Here is a 20,057-nt window from a genome sequence, read left to right as displayed (position 1 = left end):
ATAACCAAGACCCTGAAATGACATTTTCCCCTCCTTTACTATTTGTACATGTGACTAGGAGAAAATTATGCTTGATGGACATGTTTAAGATACATAAATTCTTTTTTTTAATCCTAGAGTACTTTTTCTTTTAATTGAAGTACAGTCGATATAAAATGTTGTGTTAGTTTCTGGTGTACAACATAGTGATTCAGTTATACAACTATATATATTCTTTTTCATATTCTTTTTCATTACAGGTTATTACAAGCTATTGAATATAGTTCCCTGTTCTATACAGTAGGACCTTGTTGTTTATCTAGCCTGTATATAGCAGTTTATATCTGCGAATCCCAAACTCCTAATTTATCCCTGCCTCTCCCTTTTCCTTTGGTAACCATAAGTTTATTTTCTATATCTGTGAGTCTGTTTCTGTTTTGTAAATATGTTCATTTGTGTCACTTTTTTTAGATTCCACATATAAGTGATAGTATATAATATTTGTCTTTCTCTGTTTTACTCACTTCACTTAGTATGATAATCTCTAGGTCCATCCACATTGCTGCAAATGGCATTATTTCACTCCTTTTTATGGCTGAGTAGTATTCTATTCTACTAGTAGTATTCTACACACACATCTTCTTTATCCAGTTATCTGTTGATGGACATTTAGGTGACTTCCATGTCTTAGCTATTGTAAATAGTGCTGCTATGAACACTGGAGTGCATGTATCTTTTCGAATTAGAGTTTTCTATGGATATATGCCCAGGAGCAGGATTGCTGGATCATATGGCAACTCTTGAATAGATTCTTTCCTACTTGCTCTGATCTCTTTCAACTGAACATATCTACATCAGCATAAGAAGTCATAAGGCTGAGGGTTCATTCTTTCTGCCCTGGCTTGGCTTTCTGGAGTGTATGGTTTTTACGTTGTTGCCTTGAGTGCCTAAGTATGCGTGTGAAGATGTGTGAGTATGTGCATGTATGCAATGAGTATTTTTCCCTATTAAAAGGCACGATGAAATTGATGATGATAACACTTTGCCACCGAACTATCCAAAGAGCTTGTTGTGTTTTGGTCTACCACTGATCCTCTCAACATTTCTACAGACTGGAACTGGAACCCAAGTCTTCTAGGAGAAAAATACTAGTTATTAAGGTTCACAACCTAGAAGTCACCCTTGAGTTACCTCTGTTTTCAACTGAACAGCACATTCTGTCCATCAAGCTGCCACAGCATGTGCTCCCCACCTCCACTGCCTCCCTCCTAGCCCAGGACATCATCCTTCTCCTGGACTAATGAAACAGGCTCCCAGAAACTCTTTTTGCTTTTACCTTGCACCTCACATTCTATCCTCTGCCTCATAGTCAAAAATGACTATTTTTGGTAACAGCTTTATTGAGTTATAATTCAGAGAGTATACAATTCACCCATGTAAAATGTGCAGTTCAATGGTTTTGAGTATATTCATGGAATTATACAGCCATTACCACAATCAATTTTGGAACATTTCATCACCTTGAAAAGAAACCCTATGGCCTTTCACTATCAATTCCCTATTCTTCCCACTCTGCAAGGCCTACGGCAAGCACTAATCAATTCCCTGTCTCAATATATTTGCCTGTTCTGGAATTTTATGTAAATGAGGTTGTACAATATGTGGTCTTTTGTGACTGGCTCCCTCCACTTGGCATAATGTTTTCAAGCTTCATCCATGTTGTGACATGTATCAGTACTTCATTCTTTTTGTGGCCAAGTAATATTCCATTGCATGGATATACCATGTGTTGTTAATCCAACTGTCCACTGATCAGCATTTAGGTTGTTCCCACATTTTGGCTATTACAAATAATGCTGCTATCCAGTTGTCCCAGCACCTTTTAAAAAAATACTACTCTTTCCCCATTGAATGATCTTTGCACTCTTATCAAAAAATCAATCAGCTGTAGATGTATGGGTTTATTTCTGAACTCTCAATTCTGTTCCATTAATCTGTATGTCCAGAATGGCTTTTGAAAAGCAGAAATCACATTGGAAATGTTAGCTATCTTGATTGTGGTGGTGGTTTCATGGGTGTATACATCTATCAAAATTCACCAAATTATACAGCTAAAATATGTGTAGTTTACTGTACAGGAACTATACCACAATAAAAATGTTAAAAAAAAAAAGCAAGGTAAAGAAAAGTTACAATTTAAAAAAATAAATAAAATAAAAGCAGAAATCACATGATTCATCATCTCTCAGTAAAACAGCTCAACCCCCATCACAAGTCACTCTATTCTAAGGGTTCTTACGCAGGGGCCACAGATTCCCAAGAGGTCCTTGGACAATATTCAGGAAGTCCAAACTTGGATGGGGGAAAATCACACCTCTATTTTTACTCACCTCTAACTCAAATTTGGCATCTCCTCTCATTATAAATGTGAGTGACAAACTAGAATAGTATTAATGACACTTCTGACTTTGTTAGCACTAGAAATCTCAGATATTTACATACAGGGTTATAATTGATGCAGATATCTCAGCATGTCGTTTACATTAATCCTACTTTAAAATTACAGGGGTGTTTATATCATAGGTGTTTATATCATATCATAGGGGTAATTATAGAGATAAAATTATATAAAATTATAGAACTGTTATACTTGATCTTGATACCTAATGCACTAATCAAGAAGCACCCATACTCTATAATAAATTTGTTTTTTATATTCTAATAACTGTATTTCAGTGTAATTGTGAATTCCTTATAACCCAATGTTTTTATGTTGTGCATTTATAAATATTCTGAAAAGTGGGGTCCGAGTCTTCACGAGCCACCAAAAGAGTCCTCAGAACAAAGATAAAAGCTAAGAAAACCTGCTTTTCCTATTACCAGTTTTATTTTCTTCCCAGCAACTATCATCAACTTAAATTATCTTATCTATTTATTTGTCAACATGTTCACTGCCAGTCTCCTTCTGGCACTGCAACTGGTAAGTGACTAGAGCTTAAAATAGTGCCTGGCACATAATAGCCATTCAGTAAATATTTATTGAGTTAATTACTGAATCATCAGTCGTTTTCTAAACAAGAGGGAAATCATCATCCTAACAAAAATAAAAACTGCTGATACCAAGTTAGTGCTGTATAATTCATACTGGAAATAATTCCACGTTTATATTATTGTCATCAGATTTAACAAGTGCCAATATGTCCTATGTCCTATAGTGTTTTATGTGCAGTATCTCATTTACTGCATTAAGGAGCAGGAATGATTATTATCCATACTTACGTTGTGAAAACTAAGGCTCAGAGAGGTTAATTTCTTCTCTAGGTCACACAGCTAGTGACAGGGTCAGGATTTGTAACCAGATCTACCTGCCTCCAGAGTATCAGGTTTTTCTAAAACAAAACACTTATAGAGGGGAAGAAAATAGAAATTTCAGAGAAAGAGAGAAGGATTTTTCTTACTGACCAACTGAGAAAGCTGAGATCCCCTGAAGTTAAGAAATATGCCCTAGGATGTAGAATTCAGCAGAACTTTCCAGTAACATGTTCTTTCCACTGTCCTGTTTATGAGCCACAGCAGAAGACTAGGTGCTAACGGATTGCTCCGTATGAGAGGATGGATTTCTGAGGTTTATTTTGCAAACGCAATTAAGACTAACAGGCATTAACTGAAGTCTGTTCTTTCCTTTCCTGGGGTCCAGTTTGCTTCTCTAAATATTAGGGCTCGGCCTCACTTGGGACATTAAGCACTTCATTAAGCTGCAATCCAAGTTAATTTGATTGCACAATTGCAAACTGTCCCTGGCTGGAGATTGTCTCGTTTGTCAAGTGGCAAGGGGGCAGCCTGGCCTGATGGCAGACTGGATCTGCATTTTATCCCCAGCTTGAGATCTCAGTGTTTTCTGGGTTTGACCTCATCAAGCCTTACAGTAGGGAAGTTAAACTGGAGCAGGGAGACAGCTGTTCTTACCAAAGCTGCCGAGGGCACCTGGAGGCCCATCTACCGGGTCTGCAAAGGAACAGGGCACAGGAAGAGTCCTGGTCACTTTCAGATGAGAGCAAATGGGGTCAAACCAGAGGCCCCCTGCGCCCGAGGCAGCTCGGTCCCATATAGAGCATGCTTCCAGCAGCACCCTTCCTGTCCCCTGGGCTCAGTATCACTTAACCAGCTGCAGGTTCACCTGACAAGTTATGCAGGTTGGGTATACACGGGGGCCAAGGGGATGGATAAGTCATGTTCAGTGGTGATTTTACTGACATGACTAGACCCTGGAAACACCACATTTTGTAAAGTAATATTCCGCTCTCCTCTACTATTCATGCATGTGATCGAAGGACGCACTCCCAGTCTTCTCCAGGAGAGACCCCTCCTCCAGACAGCCCAGCCCCCTCACTGACTCTGCTGTAAAGATGGTAACCTTGCCCAAAGAGAAGTCTGCTCTTGGCTCTCAGCTGCCAGGAGCCAATCTCTCAGCCCTTGGGATGTCATGTCTGAACAAAGTCTTTGCCTGGGGGTCCTGGATCAGCCAGGTAGTAACATGATTGGGAGCAAGGGGGTTGCTGAACCACAAGAGAAAGCCGAACAATGTGATATACGATGGAGGCTTTGGGTCACGTGGTATCTGTCAAGTTCCTAAAGACTAAGGTCAGCCAAGTGAGCAGTCACCCAAGTTTATGCAACTGAGTCCCAATAAAAACTCTGAACACTGAGGCTGTGTAAACTTCCCAGGTTTGTAAACTTCCTTGCATGTTGTCACACATTAGAGCCGGAGCAGTAGCACTGTCATGACTCCAAAGACAAAGAAAAGTGGAAGCTCTGTGTTTGGTACTACCCTGGGTCTGCCCTGTGCACCTCTTCCCTTGAATGATTTTAACCTATATCCTTTCCTTAGAGTACACTGGTTGTGAGTATAACAGCTTTCAATGAGTTCTGTGGTCCTTCTACCAGATTATCAAAGCTAGGGGTGATTCGGGGAGCTCCCTAAACTTGCAGCTGGCGTCAGAAGTGGGTGGTCTTGGGGACTGCTCACCCTCTCCCCTTTTTCCATATGATCTAGGCTCCACCCATGCCTGGGGACCCAGCTCTAACTTCCTTTCCTTCCTGAAGGTGCCCTAAATTATTGCAGCCTAGAGAGTGTGCCCTCTTCTGGACTCAAAGCTAGGGTTTCTCAAACTACTTTTTAGCAAAACCCACAGGAAGAAATACATCTTCACTTCACAAACCAGTACACACATATGTTTATACAGTACATATAGATCTGTGTATACAACTGAAAGAAAAGTTTCATATAATCACATTGACCTTCTGGACCAGTATTTTTACCTGAGGCTGCTCAATCTCCTCTTTTTCAAATGCTGTTGTGACTCCATTGCTTTCACAAACCAGTAATGGGCTGAGACTGGCAGCTTTAAGCAGCGCAGGTCCTGCACACTACCTCGATAATTAAGCACGTCACTGCTTTGCAATACATCTTGTCTTTTTCCCTCGAGTTTAACATGTTCACATCTTGTCTCTTTAAAGACTTGATTAAAAGTTTTTCAAAACAAACCTCAAAAGGACAACAACAGTAATAATGTGTAATACTTCTTTGGCCACTTGCGTGCTGGGCACTGTACTAAGAGCCTAATTCTTTCCACACACTAGTCCAAGGAAAGTAGTATCATCTCTCATCACCATTTTCACCGTTTCACAAAGCAAAGACCTTATGGCTTGGAGAGGTTAATCAGCTTGCCCAAGGACACACAGCACTAAGGTGGCAGAGCAGGATCAAGCCTGGGAAGGTCTGAGTCCAGAGCTGCTGCTAACCAGTGGGCGGCACTGCGTCTCCTTTCCACCCGTTCCTGCTCCCAGCCAGAGCCTCCCAGCCGGCCTCCCCGCCCCCTCAGTGGACAACACACAAGAATGCACAGTCCTGGCCCAGGCAGCTCAAGGATGAGGAAACCAGTGAAGTTTCCTGTTCAGTCAGTGCTCTCTCCCAGCAAGGGTCAGTGACCTTCCACTTGCACACAGCCCTCCCAGGCCTGTCTGTCACGGTTCCCCTCACTCGTCTCTGGGGAATCGCCTACTTCCAGAATGCCAGTCGCCCCTGTCTGCTTCTCCCCGCGCCGCCTTCCCCGCACCAATTAAACTGTCACAGTTGAGTGGCTTGGAAACAGGTGAGGGCAGCAAGAAATCTGACGGAGGCAGGGAATTCAGGAGAGATGGAGTTTCTCTTCTGTCTTCTGTCAAACTGGCCTGAAGACGGGTCGTATGCGCCCGTAGAGGTCCCCCGCGCCTCTCCATCGGTGGGTGAGAGTCACAGCCTCGCGGAAAAGTGGCAGGTGTTTGCTCATGTGTTTGGGCACCCCAACCGTGCCCAGGTCCTGGTGCTCCACACTGGGTCTCAGAAGGAATGGTTCTGGCTGGAGAATATTTGCATCCCTGCATCTCAGCCCAAGGAGGAGAATTTCCCCGAAAAGCTGGTGCACACCCGCAATGTATAAGAGAAGCAGAAAACAGAGTGTGAAGGCTCTGCCTTACAGACCCACATCACCTTACATATGCTTTCTGCACTGCCTGGTATTAAGGGAGTAGCTGGGAAGTCTCGGGCCTCCCTACCCTCATCTCATTAGCATTGCCCTTGCATTTTCACAATTTCAGATGCAATGCAAGGAGGGATATGATGGCTCAAGAAAAGAAATGCACTGAGATGTGTTCTGGATGCCAGGAGGGGAAGGGTTTCTGCTTAACCTTTGGGTACGAAGATTGCCTTCTGTCTGCCAGGTGATCTTAATGGCAGAAGAAACCGGAGAGAGGAAATGAGCCAACCCTACAGAGCAGAGACCCTTAGCTTGGGGTCCCTGGACCAACTTGAGGGTCCTTGGCAATAAAAAATTCCTATGGCATTCATCAAATCCCCAAAAGGGGTTTTGACTCACAAGAGCCACTACCATCGTACATGGTAATCTACACACAGTGCCTTCTATACTTTTACTTGCTGTAGCTCCTAACTCTTATTCATCTGTGCCTCCTCCAGGCATACGTACATCTGTGGACAAGACACAGCCACAAAATGTCCCTCCTTGCCTCCTCCCCAGCCTCACCACGTACTTGGTAACAGATTGTACTCGGAGGCACCGACAGGCTGCATGACTGCCTGGAGCACATCTCAATTATTAATGCTGCTCTTTACAGACCTTGCCTTATTATTCCTGTTCGTGCAATTATGAAGAGGGCGGAATCCTTAATGCACTCTGTGCCCACTTCCTCCAGCTGCTAGAGGAAAAGGCATGTGCCAGGTACAGTCATCTCACACCATCATTTTCTTCATCTTTCTCCACACAGTTCCCTCTCGGGCATCAAGACCAAGTGTATCTCAAACTGGGCTCTGGGTTCATTTTCAGCATTTTCTGAGGGGTTTTGGAGGGCAAGGTCAAAACACCAGCTCTCACAGGAAGAGATGGGGATTCTCTGTCTGAATAGGATGTCTGCATGAATAGGCTCATGGGTAGAGCATCTTTGTTAAGAAGGAAAAGTGCCTGACCATAGATTCCAACACCTAACAGGTAGACCCTGGGGCCCTATCTAAGGTTTTCCTCCAGAGAGAATCATGACGGGTGAAAGGCAGTACTAGTACTTTCCATTTGGAAACCAGACTGATAAAGAAGCAGCTCTCATGGAATTGGGGTTTTCGTGTTGGAACGGTCACCTCTTTTCCAGCTTCGAAAAGATGTGAGCTCTGGGCTCTATATTCAAGCAGAGCCTAATACTAACCTAATATTAATAGCCAAGTTTCCATGTAAAATGTGAAAGGTCAGGAGCTGGAGATATAGCTCAGACTTGAGACCATATCTGGGAAGAAAGGTCCAGAGATGCTTTCGATTTTGTTTTCGAAGAGGCTACAGTGTAAGAATTTCATCAATCAGTGTTGATCTTAATGCTAGGCAAACAGGGAACTTTAAAGTTGATGAAAACTATAGCCAGGGTTTATCTATGTTAACACATGCTTTTATACCCACATACATTGGAAATTAAACCAAGTTTCATGCAATGTGCCCATTTACCCAAGCAAGTCAGAAAACTGTCTCGAGCAATTATCAACACTGACCCACTTGGTATAATCAACTCTGTTTTGGTCAAGTTAATGCACTGGCAGAACAGACAGATTTGGGTCTCTTTTCCTACAAAGAATCTGACAGTTTCAGGGGGTTATGTTCACTTCCATTTATGTCCTGGAAAATACACTCCTGTGACTTAGCAACCATGTTTAAAAAGCTCTTGCAGTTCTTAAATAAACAGTGTATGTTTATGAGGTCCTAACGACGTTATTTTCAGGGATGACATAGAGTTGGTGATATGTCGCTTTGGGGAGTTACAGTAAGTTGTGGGTGATTTATGGCTGTGACATACAGTATTTGCCTCGAGAAAAGTGGACATTCACTTGAACAGCTTTCGAAAACGAGTTAAATGGGAAACAAGCCAGAGCGTGTAGAGACCAAGGACTCCTCACCAGGGAGAGAGAAGGAGCCCTTTTTGGGAGATGGAAGACCAGGAGTTAAGACTGTTTCCTGGCACTCAGGCAGCAGAGCTAATTCAAGACCAGAAAGAGAGACCGTTTAGAATAAAGACTGAAAACGGGAGGCCCAGATCTGGCCCACGGAACTGTTTTGTTTGGCCAGTAGGGCACTTTTAAAAGTGGTGGAGTTGTGACAATATTTAATAACTGGAGATTCAACATGAACATCCAGTTTCTTCTCTTTTCTTTGAAACGTGGGAAGTCTGCATTTCTGCCTGAGGACAGTCAGCCAGAGCTGAAGTCACTGCAGGGAAGGCTCAGGCTGGTCCTCCCCTATCGGCTTCCTTCCTTTCTAATGTCTGCCCACCCTTTCTGCTTGAGATTGTAAACCTCAGTGTAAAAAATATTGTTTTTTATGGTGATGCTCTCAGGGAATAGACCTCTTCATCTGGCAAGACTCGTTTTCAGACAGAAGGATGGACAAAGCACATGTGTCTCCAAAACGCATCAGAAAAGCAAAGACGATTAGGTTTTCTTTTAAAAACAGACACATGCCCAGGTGTCATTTTTTGTTAAATGCTGGGTTGCTGAAGTTAATATTTCCCACAGTCAAGCCATAAGACGTAGTTTGAAATGGAGTATTTATTTTTATTTTCCCATCTGAGACAATTAGACACCAGGAGGGGTGTGGTGTAAGGCATCTGTCTCTGGCATGTTTTCTCGTCTGTGAAAATTTCCAGACGGATGGGGCTGACAGGAAGGGAGGAACGGGAGCCAACGTCTCCATCAGGCACCGCAGACACAGCGTCTTGGGCCCACTGTACTCCTAGTGACCCAAGCAAATGTCTGAATTTTAATTTCCTTTAAATCAAAAGAAAAAAATAAATACAACAATAATGAATCTAGCTTGGGTTATATTCATCTTTATATGAAGACAGTCATCAAATATAAGATTTCTTATTCTTTACGGAGAAATGGACCCAAGAAGGCAAAAATACCTAGAGCCCGTGACAATCACAGTGCAGCCCTCCAGGCAAATGCTGGTCTCCATACCAACATCTCGGGTCATGCAGTAGCGGGTTTGCCCAGAACACAGCCTCACTAAGCCATGACTTTCATCGCTGGATGCTCTACATGTGGCATGTTCATAAGTGAGGCCCCTGTGAGGCTACATTACACCCTGACCTTGGTTTAAAAAAGATGGAGCAGATGCCTTTCGGTCAGTCACTTCTGTAAATTTCCAAACAGAAGTGCCCAAAGGTTTTCACCACGTGCAATTAGAGAGAGGTATTACCACCACCAGAGACAGTTTGCATCTGATCCTGTTAGGCCATCCGGAAAGCATTCTCAGTCCTTAACCTCAGTGACCGATTTCAAGGCAGGGTGTCGCTGGACTCAGCATGTACTAAAAATCAAAGCCAAGAGGCCAAAGTGGAGGCCAGAATGAGAGCCCCTCTAAAGGATTCCTAGATCTGGGGGGAAACTGAGTTTTCTGCCTCCTCAACTCAAAATCTCCCCAGAACCAAAGCACTGCAGAAGATCCAGCTATCTTTTCAGCTTCTGAGCCCTCAGCACTTACTGTCAGCAAAGCTTGTATTTGAAATTGACCATGTATAGCCTAGAGATACCTCATACTATTTATCTTGTTTTCTTACTCATTTTTCTATATTTATGGCTGGAATTCCTGACCCCCTTGTGAAAATATATTTAATTTAAACATCTTCATGGAAAAGATCTAGCCTTATACATAGTACCTGAAACCCCCCAATACCTAGAAAAATGTCTCACACACAGCTGATACTTAATAGACATCTATGACCTGATTGATATCTTTAAGGTACATGGCTCTCAATCTCATCTTTGTTATTATCTTGAGACTGGTGGCCAATCCTCCCATGCTGTGCCCTTCCAACCATTTATAGATGGGGCAGGATTATCCCCAACATACACATGCACATACACACAAACACACTCCCTTCTCCCAAATTCTGGGACCAGTGGCATGTATGTCAAAAGGTCCCAAGAGCATTCTTGCTGCAAAGGATTCTATTTTTTGCCACAAATGACTCATCACTGACGAGGGTGTCCCCAAAGCTACAACTTGTCAGGCTGTCGGGAAGAAGGGCAAGAGGAATAAAAGCAATGACAGAGGTCACATCCCCATTCCTGTCTGCAGCCCATAAACACCACGATGAAGCTGTACCAGTCGACACCACACCTCCGGACAACCATGGCTGTGTTAAGAATGAGCTCTGTCCCTGTGTTTGCATTAAACTGTTCTGAGCTCTAACCTTTCCCTCCAGCCGGCTTCCACCCTGATCTCTCGGCAGTTTCTGAACGCATGTATGGCTGTGGCTTTAGGTAGAGGATCAGAGCCGGGCAATGCGGAGAAGGTCCAGGCTGCTGGTGATATAAACACATGCTAACTGCAGAAGACATAAATAACTAAGTGGGCCTGAAAAGGAATGCATCTTCCTCATTTGCCCTAAAATAATCATTCTTTAAAAAAAAAAAAAAAAGGCCAGAGGGCCACGAGAGTGTCAGATAATCCAAGGTTTTGTTTTTAAATTCTAGAGAGTGGTGAAAAGAGCAGAAATAATTCATTCTAATTTTGGAGGGTAGATATGGATTTATAGACATAGTTATCAGATAGTGTTTTCATAGGAGAAACAAATGAGCAACAGGGCAAAATGTCCTCAGAAGTTATGTGCAACAAATTCCAAACAGGCCAGACAAATGCATTCAGCCTTCTCAACCTTCCACAACAGAGCTGAACCCGTACTTCCCCCTGTGAAATAGTACAGAAAAAAAAAATAATAAAAAACAGAGGAGCAGGATCATAGAATCAAGGAATTCAAAGTCTCTTGCCGATGGGGATGAAATAAACTAACCCCCAGCATCCACCCGGCTGGGCCTTGTCTTTTCCACCTGGGATTATCTTTGTTCTTTTCCATGTCCCTAAAGTTTTCCCCGTGATGACAGCCCGAAACTCCAGAACTGGTGTGAGAAGTCCTTATTTGCTTTGCTATTCAATGGATAATATTCACTATCACATCTTTATTAATTTCTTATTTAGTAGAAAGAACCCAAGAGATCAGGTAGAAAGGGGCCTGAACTGGGATAGGAGAGCTCTGGCTTCCGGCTCGAGTTCAGCCCCTGGCTGGCTGGGTGACCTTGAGCAGGTGACTTGGGCCTCATCCTGCAGGAGAGGATGCTGAGGTGCAGGGAACAGTGCTATCAGTCCCAGCATTTTATTATACAGTTCTCTTTTGCAGCAAACCTGGAAGGGCTAGCTCCATCCTCCCTCCCACTCCTATAACAGACCTTGATTTTTTTCTCAGGAGATGCCAAAGATAAGCAGTTCCCTCAATGTCTCTAGGGGCTGTCGCATGTGGCACTGCTGTGTCTCCCGCACTGTGAGAAGAAAGGAAGGAAGCCCAGACCACTGCACAATGTAACTTCTTGGCATATTCTCCACCTGCCTTCTCGACCAGGTTTATACCCCATTGATGAAAGAATGGCAATTTGCAAAATCAGGTGAGGTAGGATGGTTGAGTTTGGGTGGCTCCCAGGTCAGGGAATTGAAGGTTGCTATTCAAGGTTAAATTCTGAAAGGGGACAGGACTTCCCATTGGGAGTTATTTACAGCCTCTGTGCCCCGAAGGCGCCTCCTCTTCCCCCAGCCTTCAGTGGGCTCAGCTCCCCTACCATCTGACACGCCATTCTTTCAACAGCTGCTGGCTTTCCTGTTGTGCTCCCCTCACAGATGTGCAGTGCTGTTCTGAACATCCTGCCCTTGAACTTTCCCCTACCCATAATTTTCCAAACCAAAGCCTGGTAATAAAAATGTCAGCAAGGGATGGAGAAAACTGGCGGTGGCGGGCAGTATTTAAAAAGGAAAAAGAAAGAACAGAGAGATGCTTCACACACACAGTGATTTGTGTTGACTTCCCCAACAAAGGTTAAATACATACCATGAGTTCTTGAAAAGGGCATAAAGGTGGAGAGCTGGAACGAGCTTCTCAGAACACTACCTAGAAAGACCAGGTTCCATAAAGGAGCTGGATCCAGAATAAAACGGCGAGCTCCCTTCTCTATGCCACAGGCTGCCCAGCTGTTCATGCTGTGGGCAGGGATGTGCTAATGGTGACAGTGAAAGTAGCATTTGCAGCCCTTTTCAGTTTACAACGCATTGTCACGGAGGTGACCTACACTGTCCTCAAAGCTCGGCCAGGTGCCTTCTACAGGGTCAACACCTGTGTGCGCAGTAGGTAAGAACAAGACTGGAGGAGGAGGCTGGATATCTTCTATGGTTTCAAAGACCTCCACAGAAACCTCTTTTGGATCTAATTTTCCTGAAGTCCACTGGCTTGATAAGTGCACAATGCAAAACTGTAACAATTAACCACATTCTGCCATCTTCTAAAGAGATAAAAGAAACTAATGGACAAGCAGGGCCTCTCCTGTTATCTACTTTAGTTTGCCAAGTAACAGGCACCGAGAACTAGGTAAGGATGGGGAGGGCAAAGGGGCTTTCTACCGAGAAAGAATCCTTCAAGCGAGAGACGCCCTTGAGAAATGATCAACTTGTTCTTTGCTAATTTGACCTTATTCCATCGCAAAACACTGGCACTCCACTGAGATGAAAGAGAAGAGTCTTATTGAGCCATAGTTTAGGAGGAAACAAATCAAGACCCAAACAGACATCAGACAGCACACATCCCACGGACATGTCCCATGTCCCTGGGAGAAAGCTCATAGGACCCTGCTAAGCATGGCTGCCTTGCAAACTTGGCCCCAAAGGTGTGAAACGGGGAGATGGGGAACAAACGAGAAAACAAGACAGCTGAGCCGGCAGGATGAGGCTGCATGACCTCTCTTGCAGCATCTCACTGAACCCAGGTAGTCGCTGCCACACCTGGAAATTTACTTCCTGACACTTGGAAGAGAGGTGCCTTCAGACATGTCGATTCAAATCCTGGCTCCATAACTTACTAGCTATGTGGTTTGGGGCAAATGCTGCAGTTTCATCTCTAAAGTGGGAAAGGCCATAGTACCTACCTTACCAAGTTGTTAGAATTCTTAGAGACCGCACGTGTTATTCATTTTAAAGAGCTTAATGATCAGTGAATGTTATTCCCCCCACCACCTGACCCTCTCTACCCTTTGGAGGAGAAATTCTAGGCAGAGGGATTAGAGGCTGGGCTGTGTGCAGACTCAGGCAGGTCTAACAGTGGGGTAACCAGCCAGTTGCACTAAAGCTCTGGGTATCCCCGTTACATCACCAATGCCAGTGTTATTTACAGAGATGATGAAAACAATCTGGTTAATTTCCACTGCAATCTTAAAGACAGTTTCCCTTAGCCATAACTATAAGCAATTTTACCGAGTGGAAAATGTTTGACATGATCACACTGAAGCTGTCTTGAATGAATGAACGAATACAAAATGAGTCAATGAACACACATGTAAATTTTAAAGGACAGGGGAATGGCTAATTTGAAGGACAGGGGAAAGGCCATTTATTTTCACATCGTAACACCAGTTGTCCTGGAACCCGTCCCTTGCATTAGATGCTCTCCACAGTGTGTGCTGCTCTTCCCTCCTCCTTCTTAATGTCCATATGCCCCTCCACTGAGCATGGCTGATTCCAGAGTCCTGGAGCAAAGACTGGGAAATCAGCAGGTGCCCTCACTGTGTACCAGCCATTTTGGAACAGTTCAAGTCATTAAGGAAAATTTTAACAATGCATAACCTTTTGGCTTTACTCTGCTCGCAGCAGGTTAGCGTGCCTTTCCAAGACACCCGCCTGCACTGAAGTCACCAGTAAGCAGGACTTGACCTTCACTTTCAGGATGAGCAGCATTAAATATTCATAATCCATGGAACTGCAGCATAAGAAGTAGCCAAGTTTACACATGAATCAAAGGAATACATTGCTTCACATGGGTGGGGCATCCCTTTCCAAGAATGCCCCTGGAAAAAAAATGCAAATACCCAGGGCCCTGAGCTTCTGCCTCTTCCTACTTTCTCTTGAAATTCTAGAAGCTGCAGGAACTGCTACATTATGCAGTCCCTGAATCCTGCCCTCACGCTGACATTTCTGGGTCTTTTTTTCCCCTTATCTATTACAGAAGAATTACTGTTCCTATGTCAAAGGGAAAAATAGACAGGGATGGAACCAGCAACGGTGACATTATCACCCACAGGGCGTCTAGGGGCACTTTTGACTCGGTTGTATAATTTTTTAAAAAGCTCTTTGCTTCACAGAGGATCAGAGTGTGTGGGAGGAAAGGGTGGGTGTAGATACCAAGAGACATCAGAATTAGGAGCTGGAGTGCCTTAAATTGGGCACCTTTAAAAAGAATGAAAATTGTTAAGAGGGTAAATCCTAAGAGTATTTGTCACAAGGAAAAAAATTTGTTTTCTTTCTCTTTAATTTTGTATCTGTATGAGATGATGGATGTTCACTAAACTTAGTGGGGTAACCATTTCATGACATATGTAAGTCAAATCATTGTGCTGAACACCTTAAATGTATACAGGGTTGTAGGTCAGTTATATCTCAATAAAACTATAAGGGAAAAAAGAAGAATGAAAAAGAAATGGAGTTCCTTGGGGGCAGTACCTGCCACGTGTAGCCAATTTAATATCTTTGGGGAGTGGAACTACTGTGTGTGGCGGGGTTAATGCTTCTCCGTGTCTGTTAAGGAACTGACATCTGTGTCTACCCAAAGACTAGGTGGAACGTCTCCCTCTGCTTGGGTCTTTCTAGAGAGCCTACTGCTGGGATGATAAAGCATCATTTTAACACAGTTTAACGTAATTCTCTTTGGCTTCCAGCTCCAGGAGCTCTGAGCACAGTCTGTCTCGGCCAGATAGAAATCATGTGAGGCTACACAAGTAATTCTGCGGCGACCACTCTAAGAAAATTAGACCCAGAGAAGGGCTTCGCAAACCGCTGAATGAGAAAGACCTGCTCCGGGACCCATCTGGTCCTAAGGATGGGAAAAGAAAGAAGTGAAGACGAGGATGTCTTTGTCCACTGCCTCTTGATGGTGAAATAAGCTTTGAAAGGTTAAAAAAGATCAGAAACTCACCAGTTACAGTATGTATCTGAACCTCCTGTCCCCTCGCACTACCTGAATTACTAGCCTGCCTTGACCCTGAGCCGGCTGAGCAGGCAACCGGAGCCTGCTTTCTGTGTCAATATGCATTCCTTGCACTATTAAAAAGGCTGAGTGCAGAGAGCCTCACATCTTGAACTTGTGCTGCTGGGGCACTCCCCACCCCGTCGGGGGAGGCCAGCTCTGGCTGAAACTCACCAAGACAAACCGTTTCCTGGACCATGTCTCGTGTCCGCCCAATGAGGTTCACACAAGGGAAAGCCTATATGTTATCTTTGACTTATTTACTTGACGGGTATAAATACTAACTAAAATTCATCTGAAGAATACTAGGTACGTTTTCCCAGTGTGATGATTTAGTATCACTTCCAAGAAAGTTTAAAGCTCTCTTTCCAAAATGCCCAGATGGCCAGCCAAACCATGAGTGTGTATAGCCCATGACAGTTTTGAACAAAAGGGATGTATTTTAAGAATTTTACATTCTGCTTTCTTGCTCGCTTTTCATTTGCATCTTATATGTGGATAGAATTTTTTATCTTGTTTACCATGCTTGACTATAATTTGTCTAATGAGCTCTTTTTTTATTCCTGGGAATGAATCTATGGCTTCTCATGGAGGTTACCTTATAGATTCTACTTCAATGTGCCCCTTGACTTACATTGAGCGAGCTTGCTGGCTTTCCCCAGGACGATGGTAGACCCTTAGTATTGACTATGCTGATGAGGTGACCCACGGGAAAGACTTGGGGTTTTGCTTCAGAAGCAAATGTAGTAATTCCAACGAAAAGCAGAAAGGGCTACATAAGTAAAAATAAACTCTTTTTATAAACAAAGGCTTACTATGCCAAACCACAGTTTAGTGACAGAGAAGAAAGGCTGAAGCTAGGACAAAGCTAAAACAGTCCCCAAGAAAAGTGAGGACAATCCTTCTTCTAAGATTCTTGGCAATTTGGCTGGGAAAATTTGAGAGCGGGACTGACGGTTCATCCTTGGAATTGACTCTTTCCAAGTCCATAAAAGAAACCAGGACCAGAGAGGGTTCCCAGTGCTGGCTTTCCCAGGCTCAGCAGAATCGTAACTAAATCCAAAGGACACTGAGGTGGTGTAGGACATCCAGGAAAGAGGGTCTTGCCTTGGAAATTCCACCCCTTTCCATCCTCTCACATGGGGCCGAGAACACCAGGACTTAACAGAGCAAAAGACCACCCACCCCATAGTAGACACTATTGAAAAAAAAGGACACAATTCAAGTCCATCTAACAAGAGCATTTTATTTCTGAGAATTACAGAGGAGCAAAAAGGGGGAAACCAGGAAAGGAGGCGCCAAGGCATCTGTCCATCTAACTGGTCACCATACTCACCTCCACATAAAGTTTGTCTGTCTAGGGCACACAGATGACATGCCCGAACCTACTTCCTGAGCCCTGACAGGAAAGCTGAGGCACGGTTTCTTGTGCCCGGTGACTTGTGAGAGCATTCCTCACTCCTGGGGAGAGAAGGAAGAAAAAGACCAGGGGCTTTAGAAGATCTTTGATCCAATTCAAATATGATCAAGAATTATTAAGAAGAGATATTTAAATGTGGCTTACCTTCAATGACAGACCAATTGGAGTTTTCCAAACTTAAAAAGCTCTTCTCTTTCTGGGCCAGGAAGAGCTGATGGAAGAGCCTGTGGCTCCCGACTCCTGGAGGACTCTGAGAGGCCCCTCCACCTGAGATGGGCGAGGCAGCCCAGCTCTGTGAGTGGGGATGGGCTGAGGGACCTCCGATACTCTCAGCGGCGGCTGATGCCCAAAGACGGGCGATTAGAGGACACATTTCCTTTATCTTCTCCAACGTGACTTTGGCTCAGCACCCAAATGCACACAATCCTTTGGCTGGTGACCAGTGATGCTGAGAAATTCAGAGTTTAGGCATGCATGAAATTGCTACCCTCTGGAGCCACGGAAAATGAGCGCTAAGCTCAGAATTCAGGCGCACCAGGGTCTGAGCCAACAGGGACACCAAGCAAGTTTCCTCTGATCAAACTCCAGCATTCAGGTGTGCTGGGGATCAAGTTGAAGGGATCAAAAACACTCTCACAGTGGACAATGCAAGCAAAGAGCTCAAGGCCACTGTCCAGTTGTCAATTCATGTCACCACAGAAAGGAGTCAGACCAGCTCAGCTCCAGTGTCCCAGATGCTTCAGGCTCGCAAGAGAAGACTTGAACAAATGATGTCCCCAGTGGGGACCCCTGCAGGAACTGGCCAGAACTGGCCATCACTGAGCAGCTCTGTTCAGTGCCCTCTTCTGCCTCCTCCAAAGCCTTTACTGTTTGTGGCACAGAGAGACCTCACCCTAGGCTCACCCGAGAGCACCAGTTCCCTCAGTTGGCACCCCAGGGGTCTGCACGAGTGTCCACTAGAGGAATTTTCTGATGGCCATGGGCCTCCACCTCTGGGCGTCATCACAAACTCCTCCGTCCCACCTCCTTACCTTCACGAGTCAAGAAGCACCAGCAAGTGATGCTTCAGCTGCATATTTGGTTGGCAGGTGCAAAGGAGAGTGAAGTACTTTCTAATCTGACTTCTAATAAGAGTAAAGCATTGGAAACCCTAATAAGGAAAGGATCCTACCACCAAGGCAAGAATGGCTCACACCCTCAGTGGTTGGACAGAGTGAGCCTCCCAGAGGTTGCAAATTCACATCAGAGCCCTCTTGACATATTCAGTGCAGACACTGCACCAGGAAACAACTATTTAAAAATCAGCAACACCCAGTGAAAAGGTTTGACCTCAGACCCCTCTCCCTCCCTTGGAGGCCAGCATAACCAAAGCAGCCTTGTTTGCAAGAGCTTGCTTTCCTATTCAGAAAATCAGCACAGACAGCCCTGCCCTCCTCCAAGAGTCTTCCACACTCAGGAGGCTCTTGCAAAGGTAGGTGTTAAGGTAAACCAATTGATCAATGTCAACACTCATGACTGTTTTTAGAAAAGAGGGCAAGACAACATATGTGAATACTCACTTTGACGAATCTATGAAGTATATTACAAGTGCACCAATGCTGAGAGCAAAGACTAAGACAACCTGCAAAAGAAGAGAGAGAACGCCATCACTTAAGAGCTGAACACTGGGCTGTTGATTTATTTTCCGGACACATGTAGCTGCTACTCGGAAACGTGGTGCTTTCAGGGGCGGGCTTGTCAACGCCATCCCCCAGCTGGGCCCACTTCTGCCTGCTGCGGGCTCCTTCCCTCACAGTGGACAGCAACCCCGTGGCTGGCCAACAGGGGTCAGGGCAGGCTTCTGCATCCCCTGGCACTGGGGTTTTCTCCGGTCCTGTTAACTCAGGGTCCAGCTTCTCCACATCTGAAGTCAACACACTTCAGTGGGCAAAGTGCAGGTGAAAATTTGCAGTGATACCATTTTTCATATTCCGCATAACCAAGGCTCAACAGGAACCCAAATACAGGGCTATCCTGTTGTACCAGCTTTGCTGAGGTATCATTTACACACCATAAAATTCACCTGTTTTAAGTGTACAGTTCAATCAATGACTTTGAGTAGATTTACCAAGTTGAGCATCCAGCATCCTAGTCTAGTTTGAGAACATTTTCCTCAGCCCAGTAAGATTCGTCATGTCCGTTAGCAGTTAATCCCTGCTACCATCCTCAACACAAAATGAACACTAATTTACTAATTAACTTTCAGTTTCAATACGAGAAAAATTAATTGAAAAGCACAAATTAGCTATCCGTACAAATGTCCATATGTGTGTAAGTGTATGCATGCATGTTTGTACTCACTGCACGAATGTGTGTGTTTGTGTGTTTAGGACACTTCTCAAGTATTCTGGAAACACTCTAGGGGCAGGAAGCCAAAGGAGGTAATACAACAGGCTAGGGAGATGACAACCCTCATTTTTCTTTACACTCTTCACTCAAAGTTAATCACCATTGATACAAAAGACAGTGTTGGCATCCCCCTCAAAGGATACCTGTCTCGCTGAAGTCCATCAAACGAACACGCAGCCAATTAGGCTGATGCTGACTGGCTGGTACTTCTATCCTCACTCAACATTGTAATGTCTGCGTTTACTCTTTCATGGAGAAGACTGGTAGCACAACTAAAAGGATGCACAAAAATTTAAAAAGAAGCCCAGAGCCAACAAATAAGCCTGAGAACAAAAAACAAACACCACCACCCCACACAGTCCCAGGAGGCAATAACTACCTAGTAGATAGACCAATATCCTAGAGGGACATGGGGTGAAGCGTGTTAGAATGGCCAGCCTCCAGCAGACCTACACATGGACAGCCCCGTGGCACTGGCTGGTGGGTAGAGATGAATCCCAAGTTCCGTGAAGATGAGGCATGATCAAGTCGTGTGTGTGTGCGTGTGTGCGTGCACCGAACTGGCTGATAGAAAGTGAAAACTGCGTAGATATTCACTTAAAACCTTACAAATTCCACAGAGCTACAC

At 44.3% G+C, this 20,057-nt stretch overlaps 1 protein-coding gene across 17 annotated transcripts in view; it reads right to left on the bottom strand.

The window, feature by feature from the left end:
* The window catches only part of KCNMA1 (potassium calcium-activated channel subfamily M alpha 1), a 711,615-nt gene that overhangs the window by 329,804 nt on the left and 361,754 nt on the right, over positions 1–20,057 (bottom strand). For all 17 annotated transcript variants that reach the window (XM_064488015.1, XM_064488018.1, XM_064488017.1 and 14 more), the window contains exon 3: positions 18,601–18,662. In XM_064488015.1, the coding sequence (XP_064344085.1) occupies positions 18,601–18,662 (62 nt within the window). The remainder of the gene's footprint in view (positions 1–18,600; positions 18,663–20,057) is intronic.

The sequence above is a fragment of the Camelus dromedarius genome, chromosome 8 (assembly GCF_036321535.1).
Source record: "Camelus dromedarius isolate mCamDro1 chromosome 8, mCamDro1.pat, whole genome shotgun sequence".
Taxonomy (NCBI): Eukaryota; Metazoa; Chordata; class Mammalia; order Artiodactyla; family Camelidae; genus Camelus; species Camelus dromedarius.
Note: the sequence above shows the minus strand (reverse complement) of the source record. Positions and strands in the feature narration are given on the sequence as shown.